The sequence below is a fragment of the Lissotriton vulgaris genome, chromosome 2_2, assembly GCF_964263255.1.
Source record: "Lissotriton vulgaris chromosome 2_2, aLisVul1.2, whole genome shotgun sequence".
Classification (NCBI taxonomy): Eukaryota; Metazoa; Chordata; class Amphibia; order Caudata; family Salamandridae; genus Lissotriton; species Lissotriton vulgaris.
Window position 1 is genome coordinate 144611630 of NC_141688.1, and position 21248 is coordinate 144632877.

Sequence of the window (21248 nt, forward strand, 5' to 3'; positions counted from 1 at the left end):
TACCTGCACTGGCTCCCCGTCAGCAAGAGAATCACGTTCAGACTCCTCACCCACGCACACAAGGCTCTCCACGACCTGGGCCCCAAGTACCTCAACGACCGCATGACCTTCTACACGCCCACCCGCCAGCTACGATCGACCAGCCACGCACTCGCCACCGTACTGCGCATCCGCAGAGCCACCGCCGGAGGAAGATCCTTCTACCTGGCAGCCAAGACTTGGAACTCCCTCCCCACCCACCTTCGGCGAACCCAAGACCATCTCTCCTTCAGGAAGCAGCTCAAGACCTGGCTGTTCGAGCAGTAACATACCCCTCCCCTAGCGCCTTGAGACCCTCCCGGGTGAGTAGCGCGCTTTACAAATGCCGTGATTGATTGATTGATTGAAGACCCTCACGGATGAATAGTGCGCTCTACAAAAGTCTGATTGATTGATTGATCCTCCCGAACAGCGAGTCCGGGATATTCAGGCTAGGATTCCGATCTTTCAGCCTCTATCCTGGGTTTCAATCAGGATGACCATCCGGCTGCTTGGCCTGATGGTCTCCTGCATCCTGTTAGTGGATCATGCCAGATGGCATATGCGGCTCTGCAGTGGGACCTGAAGTTCGAGTGCGCCCAGCACTGGGGCAACCTGTCCGATCACGTCCAGATCTCTGAGGGCACTGTACGACAATTGCAGTGGTGGCTCACAAATCGCTATTGGGTCAATGGCAGATTCCTCTCCCTTCCCCGACCGGAGCACACAGTGGTGACGGACAAGTCCCTTCTAGGTTGGGGCCGCCCACATGGGAGAGGTGGAGATCAGAGGACTCTGGTCTTCGGCGGAGGCCCGGCTCCATATCAATCTTCTGGAGATTCGTGCGATCCGACTTGCACTGAAGGCATTCCTTCCCTCTGTCGTGAGGAGGGTAGTGCAGGTGTTTACAGAAAACACCACTGTCATGTGGTACTGCAACAAACGGGGTGGGGTCGTGGACCCTATGTCGGGAGGCTCTGCACCTCTGGACATGGCTGGAACATCAGGGCATGCCCCTGGTGGGTCAACACCTGCCAGGTTCTCTGAACGCCAGGGCGGACGAACTCAGCTGTCGGTGCATGATGGATCACGAATGGCGTCTGCACTCAAACGTGGCGCAAGGTCTCTTTCAGCAGTGGGAGAGCCTTGGTGAGATCTATTCGCCACCGAAGAGAACTTTGAGCGTTGGAATTTCCAAGGCGGGATTTGCGAGGTGATGCTTTTCGTCGCGAGTGGAGTTGCAGTCTACTATATGCTTTTCCGTCTATACCACTTCTACCCAGAGTGCTGAAGAAGATCAAGCGCAACCGGGCCCAAGTTATTCTTGTGGCTCCAGACTGGGCTCGAAGAGTATGGTATCCCGAGCTACTCAGCATGGCAATTGATCCCCCTGCTCCTCCTGCCTCTTTGGGAGGATCTTCTGTCGCAGGGGAGGGTTCTCCACCCGAACCTGTCCAGCCTCCACCTCCTCGCGTGGAGATTGAGCTGCGGCAGTTGATGTCTTTCGACCTGCCTTCCGAAGTCTGTGATGTTATCTTGGCAGCCAGGCATCCCTCCACTAAAACGATATACGCCTGCAGGTGGAATAAATTTGTGGCATGGTCCACAGCAAAGGCTGTGAATCCCTTTTCTGCCCCTCTTTCAGAGGTCCTTCTATTTCTACTATCTTTGGCCCAGCAGGGCTCTGCTCTGGGCACTATCAAGGGCCATCTCTCGTCCATTTCAGCCTTTTTGCGGCTTTCAGATCAGCCTTACCTTTTGAAGTCCCCTGTTGTAAATAGATTCTTGAAAGTCATTACACACAGGTTCCCTCCTGTCCCTTTCGTGATGCTTCAGTGGGACTTGAACCTAGTTCTGACTTATCTGATGTGTGCCCCTTTTGAGCCACTTCACAACCGTCCTCTTTGTCTTCTCACTTTAAAGACTGCTTTCCTGGTTGCCATCACCTCTGCCAGAAGAGTGAGTGAGCTCCAGGCTCTTTCTTCTAAACCTCCTTTTCTCTCTGTCCATCTGGACAAAGTTGTTCTAAGGACTCGTCCATCTTATCTTCCAAAGGTTGTCACTGCCTTTTTCATCGAGCAGACCATCACTTTGCCCACCTTCTTTCCACCTCTGCATCCCTCAAAAGAGGCTCCACGTCTGAACCCAAAACTTGCGCTCACTTTCTATCTGAACTTCACACAATAGTTCCGGGTGGATAACCAGCTCTTTGTTGGCTATGTGGGCGCCAAGAAAGGTCGGGCTGTGCACAAGCGGACCATCTCTCAGTGGATCGTTCTGTGCATTAAGGCTTGTTATTCTTTGTCTAAAAAGGAGCCTCCGGTGGGGCTACGTGCCCATTCTACCAGGGCGATGGCAGCCACTACTGCCTTGCATGACATCTGTCAGGCAGCTATGTGGGCTTCGCTGCACACGTTTACCAAGCATTACTGCCTCGGTAGCCAAGTCCAGAGAGACAGCTTCTTTGGCTGTTCTGTTCTCCAGGACTTTCTGGTGTGATCTTAGTTCGCAGGTTGATGTTGTTGGGGTATCTATTCAAAGGTAAGGAATCTATCACGAAGTGTTTCTTTCAGATGCACAAGTTACTTAACTTGGGTAACGATATATATGTAGGAACCATTAGTAGTGATAGATTCCTTACCGCCTCATCCATCCTCCCCGTTCTGCGAACTGATTTCTAGAGTTAAGGTCATCCCTTTCAGGGCATTAATTTTATGGCACCAGTGGTCCGTTTCTTGCATGGCTCTGCGTTCCAGCGCAGAAAGTCTGTTACAGAACGGACGTCAGCGTGCGGGCGCGTTTAAGTAGCTCCAGTGACGTCATCCCAGCGCCAACGACTCATGCGGAGCCGCACGACAACGCCTACCGACATGCAGGGGTACTGCTGATGAAAACTTTCCGCATCCAGTCTGACACTTGGGGGTAATTCTAAGGTAAGGAATCTATCACTACTAATGTTTCTTACAGATACATCGTTACCAAAGGTAAGTAACTTGTGCATCGAGATCTAAATCCGGCCCTAAGTGTGTGAAATGTTATAAAAACTTGGGAATCATTTTCAAGCATAAGGTTTAACAGAAACGCAAGATAGTTCCTTTGGTTGTAAATGTGTGGCCGATGGTATTGCTTTCAAGATATAATCTCTTGAAAAACGTTAATAAAGAATTACAATATTAAAAAAAAAGATTGCGCCCTTGATGTTCACATTCCGAAAGCTATCCAGGAACTTCGATGCTCCCCACACCCCAGCCCTCCCCCAAACACGTTAGAAGTCTTGTTATATGTTATATTTAATTTGTAGAGCGCACGGCTACTCGAAGTGTCCCGGCGCTTGCTCCAAAAAGTTAATCACCACCCGATCAGAAGCTAAAAAAGCAGCGTTTTTAGTTTTTTCTTAAAAAGCAGTGGGTCCTGGATGCCCCGGAGTGCCAACTGTAGCATATTCCAAGCCAAGCCAAGCCAGCTTTACGAATAAAGGAGCTCCCACCAAGCCTATGGCGATTAAAAACCGAGGGGGTCTGTATTAGTAGTTGGTCGGACGAACTAAGTTGTCTAGTGGGTTTATAAAAGGCAAATCTCTTCTGAGATCGATAGGGCCTAGCCCATAAAGAGCCCGATGAACAATAGACAGCATTTTGAATTTAAGCCGAGATTCAACTGGAAGCAGGTTACGCAAATGGTTGCGAACACTCTGCTCGGATGAAAGTCCCAGTAGCAAACTGGCTGCTGAATTTTGGGGTACTTGCAGTTTCCTAGCCAGGTAATCTGAACTACCAACCAAAAGAGCGTTGGCGTAGTCCAATCGGGACAAGATCAGGGCCCGGACCCCGGTCTCTTTGGCACTAGCCGGCAGAAGTGGAAGAAATTTCCTCAACATTTTGAAAGTGCCAAAGCAGGTCCCCATCAGCTTATTCACCTGTGTCAAGAAGTTCAAGTTTTCATCGAACCACACCCCAAGGTTTTTGGCAATGCCCTTTCCCACGATGGGGCGGGGGAAATCATGAGGCCACAACCTTTCTCTGAAATCCATTGGGAACGAGCCATACAGGAGCACTTCAGATTTTCCTTCATGCACTTCAACTGTGCGTCCGCCGGCCAATGACACACTGAAAACAAGCAATGCTGCGCTGCCCGACAGAATCATCACCCCTCTTCCAGAAAAACAGGAGCTTCGTGTCATCTGCATAGGTTATCACTTTATCCCCCAGTGACTCTGCGAGATAAACCAGCGGAGTCACATAAATGTTAAAAAGGAGCGATGACCCCTGTGGAACGCCAGTTGTCAACTGCATCGGCGCAGAGGCACAAGTAAGAAGCCAGACATGTCTACCAAGAAAGACCAGATCCAACTCAATGCTGATCCCGAAATACCAATTTCCACTAGGCGATCAAGGAGTGGAGAATGAGGCACCGTGTCGAATGCCTCCAAGAGATCAAGCATAACCAAGGCTGCTCTCCCGCCGGCATCCAGACATTCCCGAATCACCTCAGTCACCTCCAACAGTGCTGACTCTGTCGTATAAGAGGCACAGAAACCAGATTGCGCTGGATGGAGCAAGCCAGATATCTCTACAAAGTTGGTGAGCTGAGACGTAACCACCTTCTCACAAACTTTAGCCAAACTTGGCAAGAGCGAGATGGGACGGTAATTCTCAGGTAATAGCTAATTAAGAGACGGCTTCTTAAGGAGGGGCAAAATCAATGCCTGCTTCCATGATAGAGGAACACATGCCTCGCGAAGCGACTGAATGACCATTAGATTTACTTCAACATTGATAGTTTCAGCCACTTCAGACACAAGCCTAGCCACACAAGGGTCCTTAGGTGATCCCGATTTAAGAGCCTTAAGAATTCTAAGCATAGTAGGCTGATCCACTGAGCTAAAAGCAGAGCGGGTACAACCCATTTTTTTCCCCTGCTTCCCCAGCAGGGCGGCCATATACTCCCTGGATGTGTTCGGAAAGGTATCCTGTATGCTGAGAATTTTGTCCCTAAAAAATGTTGCCATGGTGTTACACCAAGTATCCAAGGTGGGTGCCACTGCGACCAGGGCGCCACGAAACTCTGAACGATAGCGAATATTTCTTTAGATTTATTATTATCCTGATCAATGCAAGCAGTGAAATATCGGCCTTTGGCCGTCCCAATAGCTGCGTAATAGAGTTTGTTTGGCTCTAAGAGCCTGTTTATCAATGGAACAATAGCCACTGGCAAGCCATGCTCTCTCCAATACCTTACAGGCCTTACATGGCTTAGAGGGAGATTCTCTCCTCAACTTAAAGTGGCTTGGAGCAGAAAGAATACTGACCGAATCGGTGATCCAGTCCGCAAACCTGAACAAATTATCCTCCAGGTCACCTAAAAGGGGAGGACGTGATGCTGCCAAATGGCAGCTAAGCTGCTCGACATCCAGTTTCCTGCAGGTGGGAGGACGATGGGAACTAGCTAGTCGAGGCGGGCGCTTCACAGTCCAAGAAAAGAATATGGGAAAATGGTCCGACCAAGCGACAGGTAGTGGCTATGCCACTAATATGGGGAAATTGGCGAAGATGGGGGTCTAGAATATGTCCACCTTGATGGGTCGGATCCCTGACCCATTGGGAGAGCTGGGCCACAAGGAGAAAGTCCAGAAAAGCAGTTGTCAGCCGCCTCTATAAGATCGAGATGGATATGGATATCTCCAAGGAACAAATAGTTCGAGAAGTGCAAAGCTTTATCTGCCAGAGCGTCCACACAAGTTTCCAAAAATGCACTAGCTGGCCCTGGTGGTCGATATATTAGAGACCCACCCAGCGTAAAGTGGGCTGATAGTTGTAGACTGAAATCCAGGGCCTCGCAACCCCCCCAAATAGTAGATGTTTCACTATGCAGAGACTATCGGTCTATGCATAGAATGGCCAAGCCCCCTCCTCTGCCGACTGGGTGATCCACCCGATGGATTTTGATGCCAGCAGGAGTGGCCAAAGCCACAATGCAGTTGGAAAACGTATCAAGCCAGGTCTCAGTTATGCAATGGCAACATAATGCTTCCTCATAGATCTTGCATTATTGAGCCGGTGGTTGCCGTGGAGTCCACTGGCCCCTGTTTTTCCACATCACACATTTCTTGACTGCAAGAGATTGAAAAATGCACAAACTGGAAACACTGAGGAAGAGCCAGACAGGAAAGCTGGCCCAAACTGAGAAAGCAGGAACCTGCAGGAATGAGATCAAGGGGCAGGGAGTGTCTGGCAGGGGATTAAAGAGGTATTAGAGGCATTTAGGACTGTGCCGCGTTAATGTTTGGCGCCCCAACGTTATATCAAATCAACTGCGGCTTTCGAGCAGAGATTTGCTGCCCCACTGAAAATGCCCTCCTCCCAATCCCCAAAGTCCCATAGATGAAAAATAAAATGGTTATTTTTTTTACCAACTTATTTTTTTTATCCAGAGGCGTTTCCTCCATTGGAGCAGAGGAGCGTCACCCCACTTACGTGCCCCCCAAAGACAAAAAATAAAATGGTAATTGATTACCATTTTATTTTTTTATAGTTCTGTCCTGAACCAAGCGTCCTGACATGGCGAGGGCTGCACAGTGAACAGGGAGGAGTGGTGGCAAGAGTGCTGCCTTTGCACTTGTTTAAAGTGCGCATGTTTCTTTGGCCGGCAGTCTTGAGACGGCCAACCGCACATGCACACTTTAAGCCTCTCAACCCAGCTAGGTTGAGAGCAATTGCAGACATCAAGTACCCTAGGGAGCGCCGACATAGGCCGCTCCCACCAAGCAGGGCATTGCTCACATGCTGGTTAACGGTACGTGAGCAGGCCTGGCTTGTTTGAGGGAGTTTGCTGGGCCTGCATTGCAGTCCCAGCAGAAGACGTCTGAGTGAGCAGGACGTTCTCTCTTGATTGGTAAGTGGGTTTTTTTGTGCCTGCCTCTCCAGCATCAGTAGATGCCGGCTGCCACTGTTTTCATCCCCTGTCCCGAGCGTCAGGACTGTGGCGGGACCACTGCTGAGTGGCGGCAGCAGAGAGGAGGATGGGCTGGCTAGTGCACTATTTAAAGTGCGCATGTCTTTTTGGCTTGCCATCTTGCAGAAGCCAATCACACATGCACTCTTTAAACCTCTCAACCCAGCTGTCGTAAGCCAGTTGGGTTTAGAGTAAGTTTTACGACTGCTGGGTTGAGAGTAGGTGCAGGCCTCAAAAGTGCTGTGGCGGGCCAAGTGAGGCGGCTCCCACCAATCCTGGCACTGCTCACATGCTGCATATTTGAAGCGGCAGGATTGGGCAAAGGAGTTCCAGCATCCGGTTTCAGAATTTTACAAATATTTTCCGCCTCCCTCCCCCGTAGATACAAACCTCCATTGCTAGAGACTAGGCTGATTATGGGACTTGAAAATAGCAGTATCTTCATTTTCACTATGATGCGTTTGACCTTGGTATTGCAATGTGGAAGTGGTTTAACTCTACAGCTACTTCTGCATGAGTTAGACACTAATAACACATTTGAACCACTTGCAGGCTGGATTTTAAGTAGTATTCATGGCCTAATTAATGAGCAAGAGCCATTGACAAGAAAAGCCTCCACTGACATTTGCTCCGAGTTTGCATTTTACATGTTTTGTTACTTTCGGTTGCAATTCACTATCAATAAAAGTATTCATTCGTTTATATTGATGTCAACTTTAAGTCGCAGACTTCTGTATCTTAGAGGTGCAAAAGTAAATGAGCAGTATCTGTGTCGTACCTCTGTATGAAACGGCAACGTTTCGAACATGTGCCTTGTTCCTTCGCTTCAGAGAGATGTAGTGTCAGTATATCTTTTTTTTCTTCTAGTGTGCAATAAAAATGTCTTTAACATAACTGATGGGGGTGGGATTGTGGTACGTTTCTGAACATTGCCCTCTAACTTGACTGCTTGGTTTGAAAATCAGTTGCACTTTGCACATACCTACAACTTATTATTGTCAACGCACTAGCCACATTTGAAGCGGTTTCATTCTGAAGTGTTTGCATGGTTTATTGTTCAATATTAAATGCACAAAATAACACGTATCGATTGTTACTATTCATTCGCCCTAGTTCAACATTGTGCAGTTCATCAAAGGAGGACCAGCCTGTCATTTCTGCTGCAAAACGTGTTCGACAGGACTTCTTCCAAAGCAATAAACCTTTGCGAATACGGAAAGCGCCAGGTTAGTGTGACTGTAATTTGTTAATGAAGTTAGTCTTGACTGGAGATATGCAGATGGCTCAAGATAGGCACCTGAATTCGAGTGATCAGTTACGTAGTTGTTTTCTCCAGCCACCCGTTTGTAAATGAATTTGTTTTTCATAGTGCAGTGTTATATAAATCGTTTCAGTCACAACTAAGGTAACTATTTTTGACTGTAAATGATTCTGTATCAGGACCACAAGCGATTATTACTATGACTTTTAATCCAAACAATTGTAGTAGAAGACTTAACCACAAAGGAGTGTCCCTAACGAACCCTAGTAAGGAAGTGTTTAATCAAGCGGCAAACTAAATCCATGTAGCCTAACTCTCCTAGATTATATTTTACCTTTCACTTCTCCTTGTTGATGCACCACATAAGTTGAGAACTGTATTTGTAAGGCATTTTTGTTATATCCTTATTGTTTTCATGTTAGGATTAACAGGCATTTCTGATTGGGATCAGTTTGAGAGTTTGGTTTGACGTCCCACCTTATAGATGCGCCGTCAAAGTGGTCATAGGTAAATTCAGCTTCTTAAATGGCCTACAAAAAAATATCTCAAATGTTAAATACCTTGGTAAAAATATAAAAACTCTTAACAACATCACTTCCCCCTAACTAATAATCCCATCATTTATTTATCTTCACATTTTATTGATGAACTGATCTTTGTGAATCAGATAGCTCCCTCTCCACCCTACTCAAAACTGACACCTCAATGAAGCATCAAATTCTCACCAACTCAGTATTGAAAGCTACCCACTAATTTATCAGGGCCATCCAAGTAGACCCCACGATTTAAAATATTTCTACAAATGTTAAGAGGCATGAAGTTATTAAGGTGATGATCAAAACCTTGAAACTAACAAACTCCTGTGCCTTCTACTAAATTGCAACTCTGCAATAAACAACTCAGGATCTGTTAGAGCCTGTTATGTAGGAGCTTGCCACCTCCTTCCTAACAGAGACACGGCTAGCACTTCATGGCAAGGTGCTCCTGCAAGGATATAAGGTATTGCAGAAGGCATTTGTACTTGAAAGAAAATAATGTAGTGCAGTCCCTAAACTGACCAACATTTTCCAAAGGAGCTACTCTGCATCTCATTAGCACCTTATCACATTGTAGTGAAAACCCTACCAAAATGTATTGGTTGGACTCCATCATTATTCCCTTAAGCATTACCATTCCAAAGTTCCCCCCTGGAATTACAATAGGAGCCACAATTCGCACAAGTGAGCAGCACAAAAAAAACAGATCTTTGGACAAGCTGAACTAAGTTTGTCTGGAGGATACCGCCAGACAAACGCTTTGTTTGGAGGACCACTGTTCTTTAGTAACTGCTCTTTAACCACTAGATCCTGCCAGTAATAAATGCCGAAATCAAGAGACATTAATAGTTAATTACTGCTGGTTCTGCCCTACTTTCAACTCCAAGACGAAATTTGAAAACTCTAGAACACAAATTGAGGAAGAAGCTCAAATCCCAATCTGAAACTAAATTTAAAACGCTCAAGTGAAGGATACAAAATGTATATCCTGAATAATAAAACTGGTTTGAAGTCCAAAACAAAAGCAGCTAAATATGGTACAGTAAATTTGTTTGATACAGTTACAACTCAAGCTAATGGGCTAAGGCGGTCAATGTCAAATCTGGCAGTGATGCTCAACCTACTGTGATTCGGGGCAAATCACCTAATCTCCCTGTGCCTAACCCCCAAAAAAATGAATGTGTCCTTGAGTAACGTAACTGGTGCTCATGTTGTGCACTATGATACTATCGGGTCAAGTTTACGCTAAATAAAACTCAGTAAGAAAAAAAAAACTAATGATCCAACCACAGGACACAACTTTGAGTCCTAGTTGTAGGAGATAATGTACTAGTAGATCTGATCGAGAAATCTAGCCACAGATTCCTTACCTTTTGAGATATTCACTGGCGCCAGACTGGATCCAGAATCTTTCCTCAGCAGTAACTCTGCATCGGTAGAGGGCGTTCAGTGACTCTGTTGCGACGTCGCATCCTTGGGCGATAGAGTCCATATAAGCCGTTCACTGACGTCCGTTTCTTCCGTGACCACTTTCCGTGCTAAAACACAGAGCCTTTTATAGAAACTGCTAGGAAACAGTGTACCCAAAAAGAATTTGAAAAACGTTTGTTATATTATTATTAAATTTTTTTTAAACTGAAAGTCGCAGAATGCCAGAATGGATCTGGGAAGGAAAGGACAACCCAGTACGCAGAGCGGGAAGGATGGCGGGTTGGTAAGGAATCTCCGCTAGATCATGTCTCTACCAGATAAGGCATTATCAAAGGTAAATAACTTATTCATCTGAAAGAGACATCTAGCCACAGATTTCTTACCTTTGAATTAGATACCCAAACAATACCATCCCCGGAGGAGTGGTCCCTGACTAGGACTAGCCAGCCTCTATAAGAGTAAGAAAGCGTGACCGGCTGTCGGAAGAGTAGGTGAGGGAGAAGACGCCCCACCAGAAATATTGTAGAAGACATAGGGAAAGACACACAATGCAGAAGAATAAGGTGGTGTTAGAAAAACAACTTCAGATAATTACACCACCATAGAGCATCACCAATTGTAACTTGACCATTAGCAGACAGGGCTGAAGGCCAAAGATAATGGCTAAGACCATAGAGTTCACAGTCCTGGCCATAGACACAAGCAATGCAAAAAGCACCACCCAAGCCATAAGAAAGCATGGCAAATAACAAAAACAAAGACTGCCGTAGACCATCCGGGGCCATAGGAAACACTCCGTTAGAGAAGCGAGACATCTGGGACCATGCAACGTTGATTTTGCGATTGCAAAGCAACGAAGCAGTGATGGCCTGTGGGACACTAGGAAAAGCCGAAAATGTGGGCAAAAACGCACTCCCTCTTAGAAAGGTATCATAATATGGCTGTCTACACAGATACCAATAAAAAAGATGCATGACTACAGACACAACAGGATAATAAATATGGACATATATGTATAATATGTAAAATACATAGAAATGCACCATTTACACTGTATAATTAAAATATACCCAGAAGAGTACATAGAAACGTGCACAGCAGTGGACATTGGCCGGCGGGCCGGAAACCGAGGTACGGTACCGCATAAAAGAATAGAGCAAGTGGAAGATGAAACACACCTCAGAAAAAGAAAAGCAGTCGGACATGAAACAACACTCCTGACTGAATCAGGCGGCTGAGAGATGACCGAAAAGGAAAACAGCAGGTGAAACACAATCCGCTACAATAAGGGCAAAGAAGACCACTATCTGGGACTGTAAAAGAGCAAGTTGAACAAATGCCAACACAGGAGAGAACTCTTCAGACAGCCAGTCTCCAGTGTCGAAGAACAAATATCAGAAAAGGGGGACTGGGGGGCATTGGTTAAAACCGCTGAAAAGACAGAATAATAAGTGTGGGAAGACCAGCACCACAACTGGAGGTCAACAATCACCTGATCAATAGAAGAAGGGGAGAGGAGTTGGCCCAACGGCTAGGGCGGTCGACCTCGAATCTGGGGAACCGGGTTCGAGTCTCGTCAATGACGCTGAACATCCTGTGATTCTGAGCAAATCACTTAATCTCCCCATACCTAACAAAAATTAATGTGACCTCATATAACGCAACTTTTACTATATAAACCGCTCTGATACCCGATATCGGGTCAAGTTTGAGCTATATCAAACTCTGGGGGAAAAAAGAACTGAGTGGCAGTGCACCTATCATAACAAGTGCGGAGGTGACAAAAGAAATGTGTTCATAGGAGACAGGACCCATAAAAGGGACAGAAGGTATACCAGAAACGCAACAAAAAATCCATAGTATACCACGACTATGGAGGAGAAAGAACCTCCCCTCTTAGTTTAGTTTAAAGAATTTGTTGAGCGCATGGCTGCCCGAGTGCTTCCAGCGCTAAGGAGAATTCTACAGTGAAGAGCTGAGCCACCCTCATAATTAGTGGGGATATAGCCAGGTTTTCTGATTTTTTTCTGAAAGAGGTTTCGTTAGATGCAGCTCGGATTTCAAGTGGGAGGGCATTCCACAGCTTGGGTACCCGATGGGCGAACGATCTGCCGCCCCATCTAGCCCTTTTAATTCTGGTTGTCTTGAGGAGCTGTTGTTGGGAGGATCGGAGGTGTCTAGTCGGGATGTACCTAGATATCAGATTCCTCAGCTTTTCAGGCCCAGTGGTATTAATGGCTCTGCAAGCTATGCAGAGAGTTTTAAACTTGACTCTGGCTTCAATAGGCAACCAGTGCAGCTGTTTAAGTGGTTCCTTTGCAGAGATGCGGTTGGGAATTTTTAACAGGAGTCTAGCTGCTGCATTCTTACCCACTTGGAGTCCCTTTATAACATACTTTGGTGAATCCAGATACCACAAGTTGCCATAGTCCAGTCGTGAGATAAGGAGAGATTGAATCAGTTTTCTTCAGGTGCTCAACAACCACATCAATGATTTTCCTTAGCATTTTAAGAAGGGCCAAACATGTCCCTGAAACCTCGCCTCTTCCAGAAAAAAAGGGGAGAGAAAATTCCACAAGCAAAAAAGGAAATCTTCAGTATCCACGGGACAACCTGTGTCCAGTCAACAATTCCTGTGACATCAAAAGTGAGGATCTCTGCGTCACCTGAGAGTTATTTCCCCCCTCATTAGTCCAAATGGTAATGAACCCCCCAGGGAGTTGAAGTGTTATCCTTGCTCACAAGAAGGGAGGGAAAGTCCCCAGAAGAATTCGAAAGGAGTATCAAACCTCCGTACGAACCAACCAGAGAGAGTGGTCAAGGAACACACATTAAAAAAGGAACCAGTTCTGTAACTAAAGGTTGGGGTTAGTATAGGAAGTGTCATAGAAATGTTTCCAACAAGCACAAAAACATTGCCTAAAGCAATAACCACTTCGCACAAGGTAGAAGTAGAGTAAAAACAGACCACGCAGTGGCATTGAAGAGAAAGAGTCAGCAGAGTAGACCACCCAAACCAAGATACAGAGAAGGTACAGCCACAAGAATTTTGAGAGAAAAAGAAATGACAAGATTCCTTTTTACCCGCACATAACGGGAACTAGCACAGAGAGGTGCTAAGCCCGAAAGAAAAGAAAGAACATTGCAGGAGTTGACAATGTACCCCAAGTCAAGAAGTATGCTCTCTTTCCTGTGTCTGCTAAGAAAGAAAGGCACCAGATAAAGTGTGAGGAAAAGAACAAGGAGAAACCCCGTGCACCATCCTACCAAGCACACAATGTGACATCCCCTATAAGGGGTAGCAAGGTACCAGAAACATATGGAGGAATACCCATAGGGCATACCTCAGTAGTACCCTGAAGAACAGGGATCAAAGCAACCGTGCAGCCGCACAAGACTAGCAGAATACCCCAACGAAACCCTGGTAGAAAAAACAAAAGAACACCTTGCATGAATAGGCGTGGCATTCTGGGATTTGCAGTTTCGCTTATGTGGCCTGTTGGCTAAAGAGACGCAGCTCCCTGAAGGAGTTCTGCATTTCAGGCTCTTCAGTTTAAGGCCAAGGGAAGAGCTGGGAAGGTTGCAAGATGCGAAAAGCATAATGCAGAATACATTCTGTGCTGCAATCTTGCCATCTGCACCAGTCCGAGACTCCGTTACCTGCCCGGCCTGGTTCTGACTCCGGCAAGCCACTGCGTCTTGCAGTCTTCACAGCAGGGCTTTACTGTCTGCCGCCAGCAGCTTCACTTGAAAGGGATCATTTCGCACTTTTCACGGCCGCCAGGCCTTGCATTTCTCCTCCCCTAATTATTCATGGCCGGACGGCCGTACTTTCACGGCCGCCAGGCCGTGCCTCTCGTTTCTCCTCCCCCCTCCCCACGGCAATACCAAGAGCTTGTTGTTTTAGGGATGATTCTGTGTAACATTTTAGTGCCAATGTGACACTTCATCTCAAACAGAAAGTAGCTGTATATCTATTCAATGAAATCCGCTTCAGAAATTACCCCTTTTGTTTAGTTTCATAGTCTGGTCTCAACAGCGTCACTCGAATATTTTATGAAAGATCTCCAGCTTAATTCCACCGTCTGCCTCCCTCTCACAATCGGAACAGAGTGCACATCTGTGATTTAGTTCAGATTATAGGAATCTGAGTGGCATGCTACCCTCGCACGAAGAGACTGCTGATAGCTCCTGCAGTCTTCACAGCAGGGCTTTACTGTCTCAGTGGTCACAAGCAGTAGATATCTCTCCGTTTTATTCCGCTTTTTTCTTTCCACTCTCCTCGCTCTCTGCATCTTGTCCCCACATTTTGATCTCCTCTGCCTAAGTCATGCTTCCCTCCACCCCCCTTTTCCTTCAGAGAATGAGTCTCTTCCATGGACCCCCACAGAGACTGACTCTCGCGCAAAAAGCACCTCTTCAAAAAATAAGATACAGTGAAACCACATTTTGGGTCATGTGAAGAATGGAAGGCCTCTGTCGGATTACTGTCACCTCATGTGCATGATTTATGAAAGTCTTAAATCCACCAAGAAGGTTGTTTATTGCACTCTGCTGCAGTAAGTATTGAGTCATGGGGCATACAAAGAGACGGCTGATAGCTCCCAACAAGCCCACTTAACTTGTGGGCAACATAACGAGCACAGCTCACCAAACACACTGCGTGCCTCAATCACTGGCGTTTGACTCAACAGTGAAAATGCATTCTGGGCTTTATATGAATACCTGTTGTGTACAATATCATTATTTGCAGGGTGTTTTGCATCAGCCCATTGCTTACAGTTTATTGGGGTTCTAGTCACACACACACTGCCCCCTCACACACACTGCCCTCTCACACACTGCCCCCTCACACACACAACCCCCCCAAACTAAAAAAAACACACACACGCAGCCCCCCACACACACAGCCCCCCACACACACAACCCCCCACGCGCACACAACCCCCCACGCGCACACAACCCCCCCACACACATACCCACTCCACACACATACCCACTCACACACATACTCACTCACACACCCCACCCCACCCACCCACACACAACCCCACCCACCCACAACCCCCCACACACACACAACCACACACCAGGATAACAAACACAGCATAGTATAGCAAAACATAACATAGCATAACAAAACATAGTATAGCATAACAAAACACAAAAAACAGCATAACTAAACACAACAAAACATGGCATAGCACAACATAAAATAACAAAGCATAGCATAGCATAACAAAACACAACAAAACATAGCATAGCATCACAAAACATAGCATAACAGAACATGGCAAAGAAAGCATGGCATAGCAAAACAAAGCATAGCATAATAAAGCAAAGCATAGTATAACAAAACATAGCAAAGCACAGCAAAACATAGCACAACAAAACACAGCATACCATAACAAAACAAAGCATAGCATAGCATAACAAAAGAAAGCATAGGATAACAAAACAAAACATAGCATAGCATAGCATACAGCATCACACAGCACCACCACAGCATCACTCAGGAGCCCCACAACATCACTTGAATGCCACAGCATCACTCGCTCGCCTCCACAACATCACTCAGCGCCACCACAGCATCAATCTGTACAACCATTCAACAACAACTGGTTCCAATATGTTCTTTCAATGTTTCAAGCTTTATTACAAATGTCACAAAAAGATGTTAAAATTTCACTTCTGTTCTTGGATTTTCGTCACAATAAAATACACTGAACATAATCTTCACAAATGTTATTTACAAAAGTTTAAGCTATTGCCATTATAAATTACAATAACTTTTTATTTAAGTATTAATTATTTTTAAAAAATTAAGTCATTGTTATTTGTAATATCAATACATGTAAGTCACGTAAATACAACACATATTGCATTACAAATGCTATAGGTGTCACATTTGCAAAAGTTATAACTATTGGCATTGTAAATGATAAAGCTATTAATTTAGCTATTTTCAAAACCAACACATAAATAAAACATGTCATTTACAATACCAATAGCTCAAACTTTCCTAATGCGAGACCTATTGCATTGCAAATGCTTGTTAGTATGGCCAGCCTGCACTATCTTTGCAGCTACTTGAGGTGTCACATCAGGGAGCCTGTTGAACGGTGGCCATCTTAATGGCATCTATGTTATGTTTTCTTTCCGCCTGCTCTGCCTGGGTTGTTGCTGCAGATGAGTGCTACGGGTGGATTCCACCACCTGAATTAAAGGGACCAACAGCATTGACTCTGGGTGCTAATGCTGTGTGTGTGTGTGTTTGTTTACTAGGAGACGCCTTCGGAAGCAAAAATGACGAACATGAAGCGCCAAGGCCTCTGTCGACGTTTGCAGTCGGAAATGTTGTTCCTTCTGCGAAGAGAACTTTAAAAACCGTGAAATCCCAGCCATTCATGCGTGTGTCAAAGAAGTAATGCACACGGACCCTTGTTTCGTCTCTTGAGAGAGTGTGGGACCGGCTCCACTCGTTGTGGGGATGGCACGTTTCAGTGTCCACCGATGAGGGGGTTTAAACCCACAGTGGGTGTTTACGGCTCCCCGCTGCGCTTTTGAACAACTAAATGTTGCACATTATACTGCCGAAGACTACTGAATTGAGTTTTATACGATAAACCAAGTCAACAAGTAAGATCGTTTACAGGCTTCCTTTTTGGAAAGTAAATCATGACGTCCTGCTTTGGTGAGGGCCTGTTATAACCCGCTCACCACCTTCCTGCTGCTGTCACACAATATAGAACCGGAATGTTGGTTTGAATAACAGTTTTACAGCAGAGACCAAGGCTACCATGTTGCTTTCTCTTCTTCTCTTGCTTTCTTATTACCAGCAACGAGGACTAAACCTAGATCAGAAACAGAACCGAGTGTGAAGCGGCCCATAGCACCTCTGGTCCTCGCCCTTCTCTGCTGGACTTTCCAAATCTATATATGTACCTTTTTTGTCTAATTCCTGGTAACGCTCTTGAATGACTTTATTGTATGTAAAATGTAAAAGAAAGCATGTATTAATACACGTAGCAAAAATTTTCATTGTATTCCGTTTATAAACATTGCTTTACGAGCCGTCACCCAGTCAGTTCTGCTGCTGAGAGATACTTTTAGCAGGGAGATGAACATCAATGACGTGTTTCACTCACTTGGCTGTCCTAGCCGTAATCTGGTGATTGAGTCTTCCTTCCCTGCTGCCGCTTAGGCAGTGATTCTGCTGCCGGTGCCATGGCATAGCACTGCTTCGGCCTGTAGCCTCCCACCTGCTGGACTGAAAAAGCATTGAGCGTTTGAGTGGGAGGGGAGGCGGGGAGGGCAGAAAAGAGAATTGAAATGTGCGCAATGACTGGTGCGCTTTTTGCGGGGTTTGCGGGTCGAACGAACTCCAGTCTCTGAATAGAAGTTGTCTCTATTAGAGAGATCTATTTATTTTCGCGTGTGTGTTTCTTTTGTTTGTGTATTTTTATTACTAATTTGCACTAACTTTCAAGAGGGTCCTTGTTTTGCACTGTTCTAAATTGCTTAGCTGCTTTTGAGGTACTGCTGCTCTGTACGTCTACTTGAAGAACTTAGAAGTTGTCACTCAGAGTCTGGCCTGAGAGCGAATGGTTGAAGTGCTTTCATACCCACAACTACAGAGTATCAACTCTCTCACATGTTAAGAGGACAATCCGATATATATTTCCAATCAACTAGCTGTGACACAGTGTAGGTAGCCGCTTCCAAACCATCCTTTGAATTCTACCCAAACAGGCCTGGTCCCTCCATGGTCAGCCCCCACATCGAGAGACATCCGAGCATCCTAATGATTTGTTCCCTCTCACTAAGCACGCGGCTGTCCTTTAGTGACTGAACCTGATCCTAGCATGTGTGATCTCCAAACCATTTATCTGAGGCGTCTTCTGATCATGGAAGACTTCTTTCTTGATGTCCATGATCTCGACCAGGTGGATCTGTCAGATGCAATCTCAGTGTACCTCCGAGCTTTTGGCATAGTTCCATAGGTGCAGCAGTGTTCCCAAGTTTCAACACGAGATTTGGCCTATAAATTGTCCATAACCTTCTCACCTAAGCCCAATCTGTCCAGTGTTGCTTTGACCCTCCCTCCTTCCTTTCTCTTTCTATATTTTTGTGCAGTCTACCCACCAGTTAAGTATGGGATTCACGATGTAGGAGTAGGATGAAGTTGCCGCTCTGCTCACTCTGATGCTTTAAGTCCCTATGCTCTTTACCACCAATGCCTTCCCACCAGATGCGAGGCAATAACTTTAATGCATATTTATTGGCGAATATCTCCAAGAAAGAGACTGCAAAATCTAGCAGGAATGGTAGCATGACATGCATGACACGCACATGCATGGTACCAGTATGCAAAATGTTTTAATGGGTAGGGAAGCAATTGCTGGCCCAACTACTGTGGCAGGGTACTCAAGCTTACAATGGGAAAGAGCCTAAATATTAAGAGTTGTGTAGTCACCATGAAGATACGTTTGTCCTTTTATTGCATATGCAAAGCTCTTCTGCAGCAACTCTGTCACTTTGCCCTTTTTTAATGTATAAGGACAGTGTGAAAAAACTACTCCCTTCTTGGTGGTGAAAGTAACACAAGCTATATTTAAAACTCTTGAAGATTGAAAGACTTCTGGCACTTCAGGATCTGAAAAAGGACACTGCGTCACTGCGATTTCTTGAAGCTGTCAAAATAGACAGGTTTTGATGGACATTTGAATTGCCATAAAGAGATTTTATGAATGCCCAGTGATAAAGGGCTGGAAATTAAAAGAATAGGAGAGTAGTTGTTTGCACAATGAGAGGCGAAAGCAAAATCTTATATTTTGCATGCTTGTTTTTATGAGTATTCTTAGTTGCACTCTCATCCCCTGTCCACAGACAGACAGACAGACTGACAAACAACACCCTTAGGAGAAATCTGTATGAACACATTTGTGACCCTTCATTTTTTTTTCTTCTCTAGGAAAACATTTTTATGGGGGAAATGCCTCCAATGCACCCCCTGAAAACATGGTGGTGATTGTCGATTTTTCTTTTAGCCTATATGCTAACTTAAACCAGCAGCAGTCATTCTACTCAGCCATTTAAGGGTGATTAATACAGTCGGAATTATTGTAAATAGGGATCAATGTCAGACTTTGTGACTGTTCCTCGTGCTCCATATACTCAACCCTCCTGTTTCCTTGCAAACCTAGATTTCTTCCAACTTTCTTAAATCTGTGGCTGCGGAATATCCTGCTTCCTAGTGGGGTTATCGATTTCATCTGTGAAGTAAGTCCACAGATCTGATCCAGTAAAACAGGACCTGTCACTTAGGTCACAGATGACACTTTTTTTGCACCTGCGTGAAGGCCTTTTGCAATCCATGCAGTTTTTATTTTTTTATTTTTGCGCCAATGTTATTTACTTCAAATGTTTACTACTAGAAGGGTCGTTCGCAAGTCAGGCCAGGATTACGTGACCACAGTTATGCGCATAAACCCATGGATCTTTCTTTCAAGTTGGTGACACAACTTAAAGTGATTGGGCTAGTTCACTTCACTGAATTAGCCTGCTTGTTTTGTTTGTTCACAGAGTGGGTTCCTAGTTCAGAAGTAGTTTATGATACTGTAAATATGCACATAATCCAATTGTGAGCACTTGTATTTTCAGCATTTTGTTAAATTATTGGAAAATAGTGTCTGTAATACACCACTGTGGAGGCAGAATACCACTAACAATTTGTACATAGTTTTCATAGGTTTATAAACATTACGTAAAGCAAATGGAATTCTTTTATACTGTCATTTATTTTAGTACAGTTGTTGGGAAATTAAGTTGTGTTTCTTTGCAATTTTGCGAGACTTTCTGTTTTTCTATACCAGAATGTTTTAAAATAATGAATGATGCCACTGCCAGAGGTTACATAAGGTTCGAGGCATGTGGGCTGCTGAATTCATATCTGTGCATAGATCGCCGCCTAGTGTTGGGTCCGGATGATTGCACATTGTTGTCCTGGAAGAGTCTTCGAAGTATCACGAGATAGGTGGCTCCTCCCCTGGACTACAGTGCGCATGGGCATCGCCTCCATCCCCAGATTGTTTTTTTCCGCCATTGGGTTCGGATGTGTTTCGGTTCCCTCTGTCGGAACAGATAGTTGTTCAACTTCTAATCGAGACCAGAAGGTCTTTAGGCTGAGCGTCGGTATAGTTGCGTTTGGGTTTCTTGTCTGACTCTCAGCTCCGAACTCTTGCTACCCTTCCGCGTGCTTTCGGCGCGGACGGGCCTACACTACACTTCTGCTATGGAGCGGACACCGTTTAAGAAGTGCCCGGTGTGTAACTCCAAATATTCACACCTCGACGTGCACCCCGTGTGCAATACCTGCTTGTCACCGGACCATAACGAAGACAGCTGCATGGCGTGTTCGAAATTCCGGTGCAAGAAAACTCTCAAGATTCGTCGGGCCAATAGGCTCCAGGCCAAGCTCTCGGCTACCGCGGCGCCCCCACCAGACGACATATTCCAAGAATCTGTTGGAGACGAAGACGACGTACAAGGTTCGGAATCTAGTCCCGCGTCCGAAGGGGATGCCTACGACGCGGGTGATGAGGACTTTGACGAAGTCGCCGACGAGGTAGGGGACGACGATCGGGCTATTGCCACCGTAGGGGATAGCTCGGAGGAGGAGCATCCCCAACCAGACTCAGGGGTCAATCCCCTTCATACGGCCCGGGTCGAGGGATCGCCTTCGGGCCTTACCCAAGATCTACTTATAAGTCCTACGTCCCCGCCTCCGGGCCCGGTCACGGACATTTCTGAGGCGCCACTCCCGTTGAAGAAAACGAAAGTGAAGCCATCTGGTCACGCTCCCTCGGTTTCGAAACCGAAAGTGAAAGTTGCGCTGGGGCAGAAGGTTCTGGAGGCGTCAACTTCCAAAAAATTCAAGATGGCCGACTTGAAGAGCCACGCCAAGATGGCCGACCCGAAGCCCTCGGGGTCGGCGCCGAAGGCGAGGTCGACCGACGCGCTTGCGCCGGCGCCGAAGGGGGTCGAGGACC

At 45.8% G+C, this 21248-nt stretch overlaps 1 protein-coding gene across 1 annotated transcript in view; it reads left to right on the forward strand.

Annotated features, from left to right (window-relative positions):
- Positions 1-19973, forward strand: part of KIF18A (kinesin family member 18A) — a 312020-nt gene extending 292047 nt beyond the window's left edge. The window contains exons 17-18 of the mRNA XM_086959474.1: positions 8083-8195; positions 16483-19973. Coding sequence (XP_086815600.1) covers positions 8083-8195; positions 16483-16625 — 256 coding nt within the window. The 3' untranslated portion in view covers positions 16626-19973. The remainder of the gene's footprint in view (positions 1-8082; positions 8196-16482) is intronic.
- The last annotated feature ends 1275 nt before the right edge of the window (positions 19974-21248 follow it).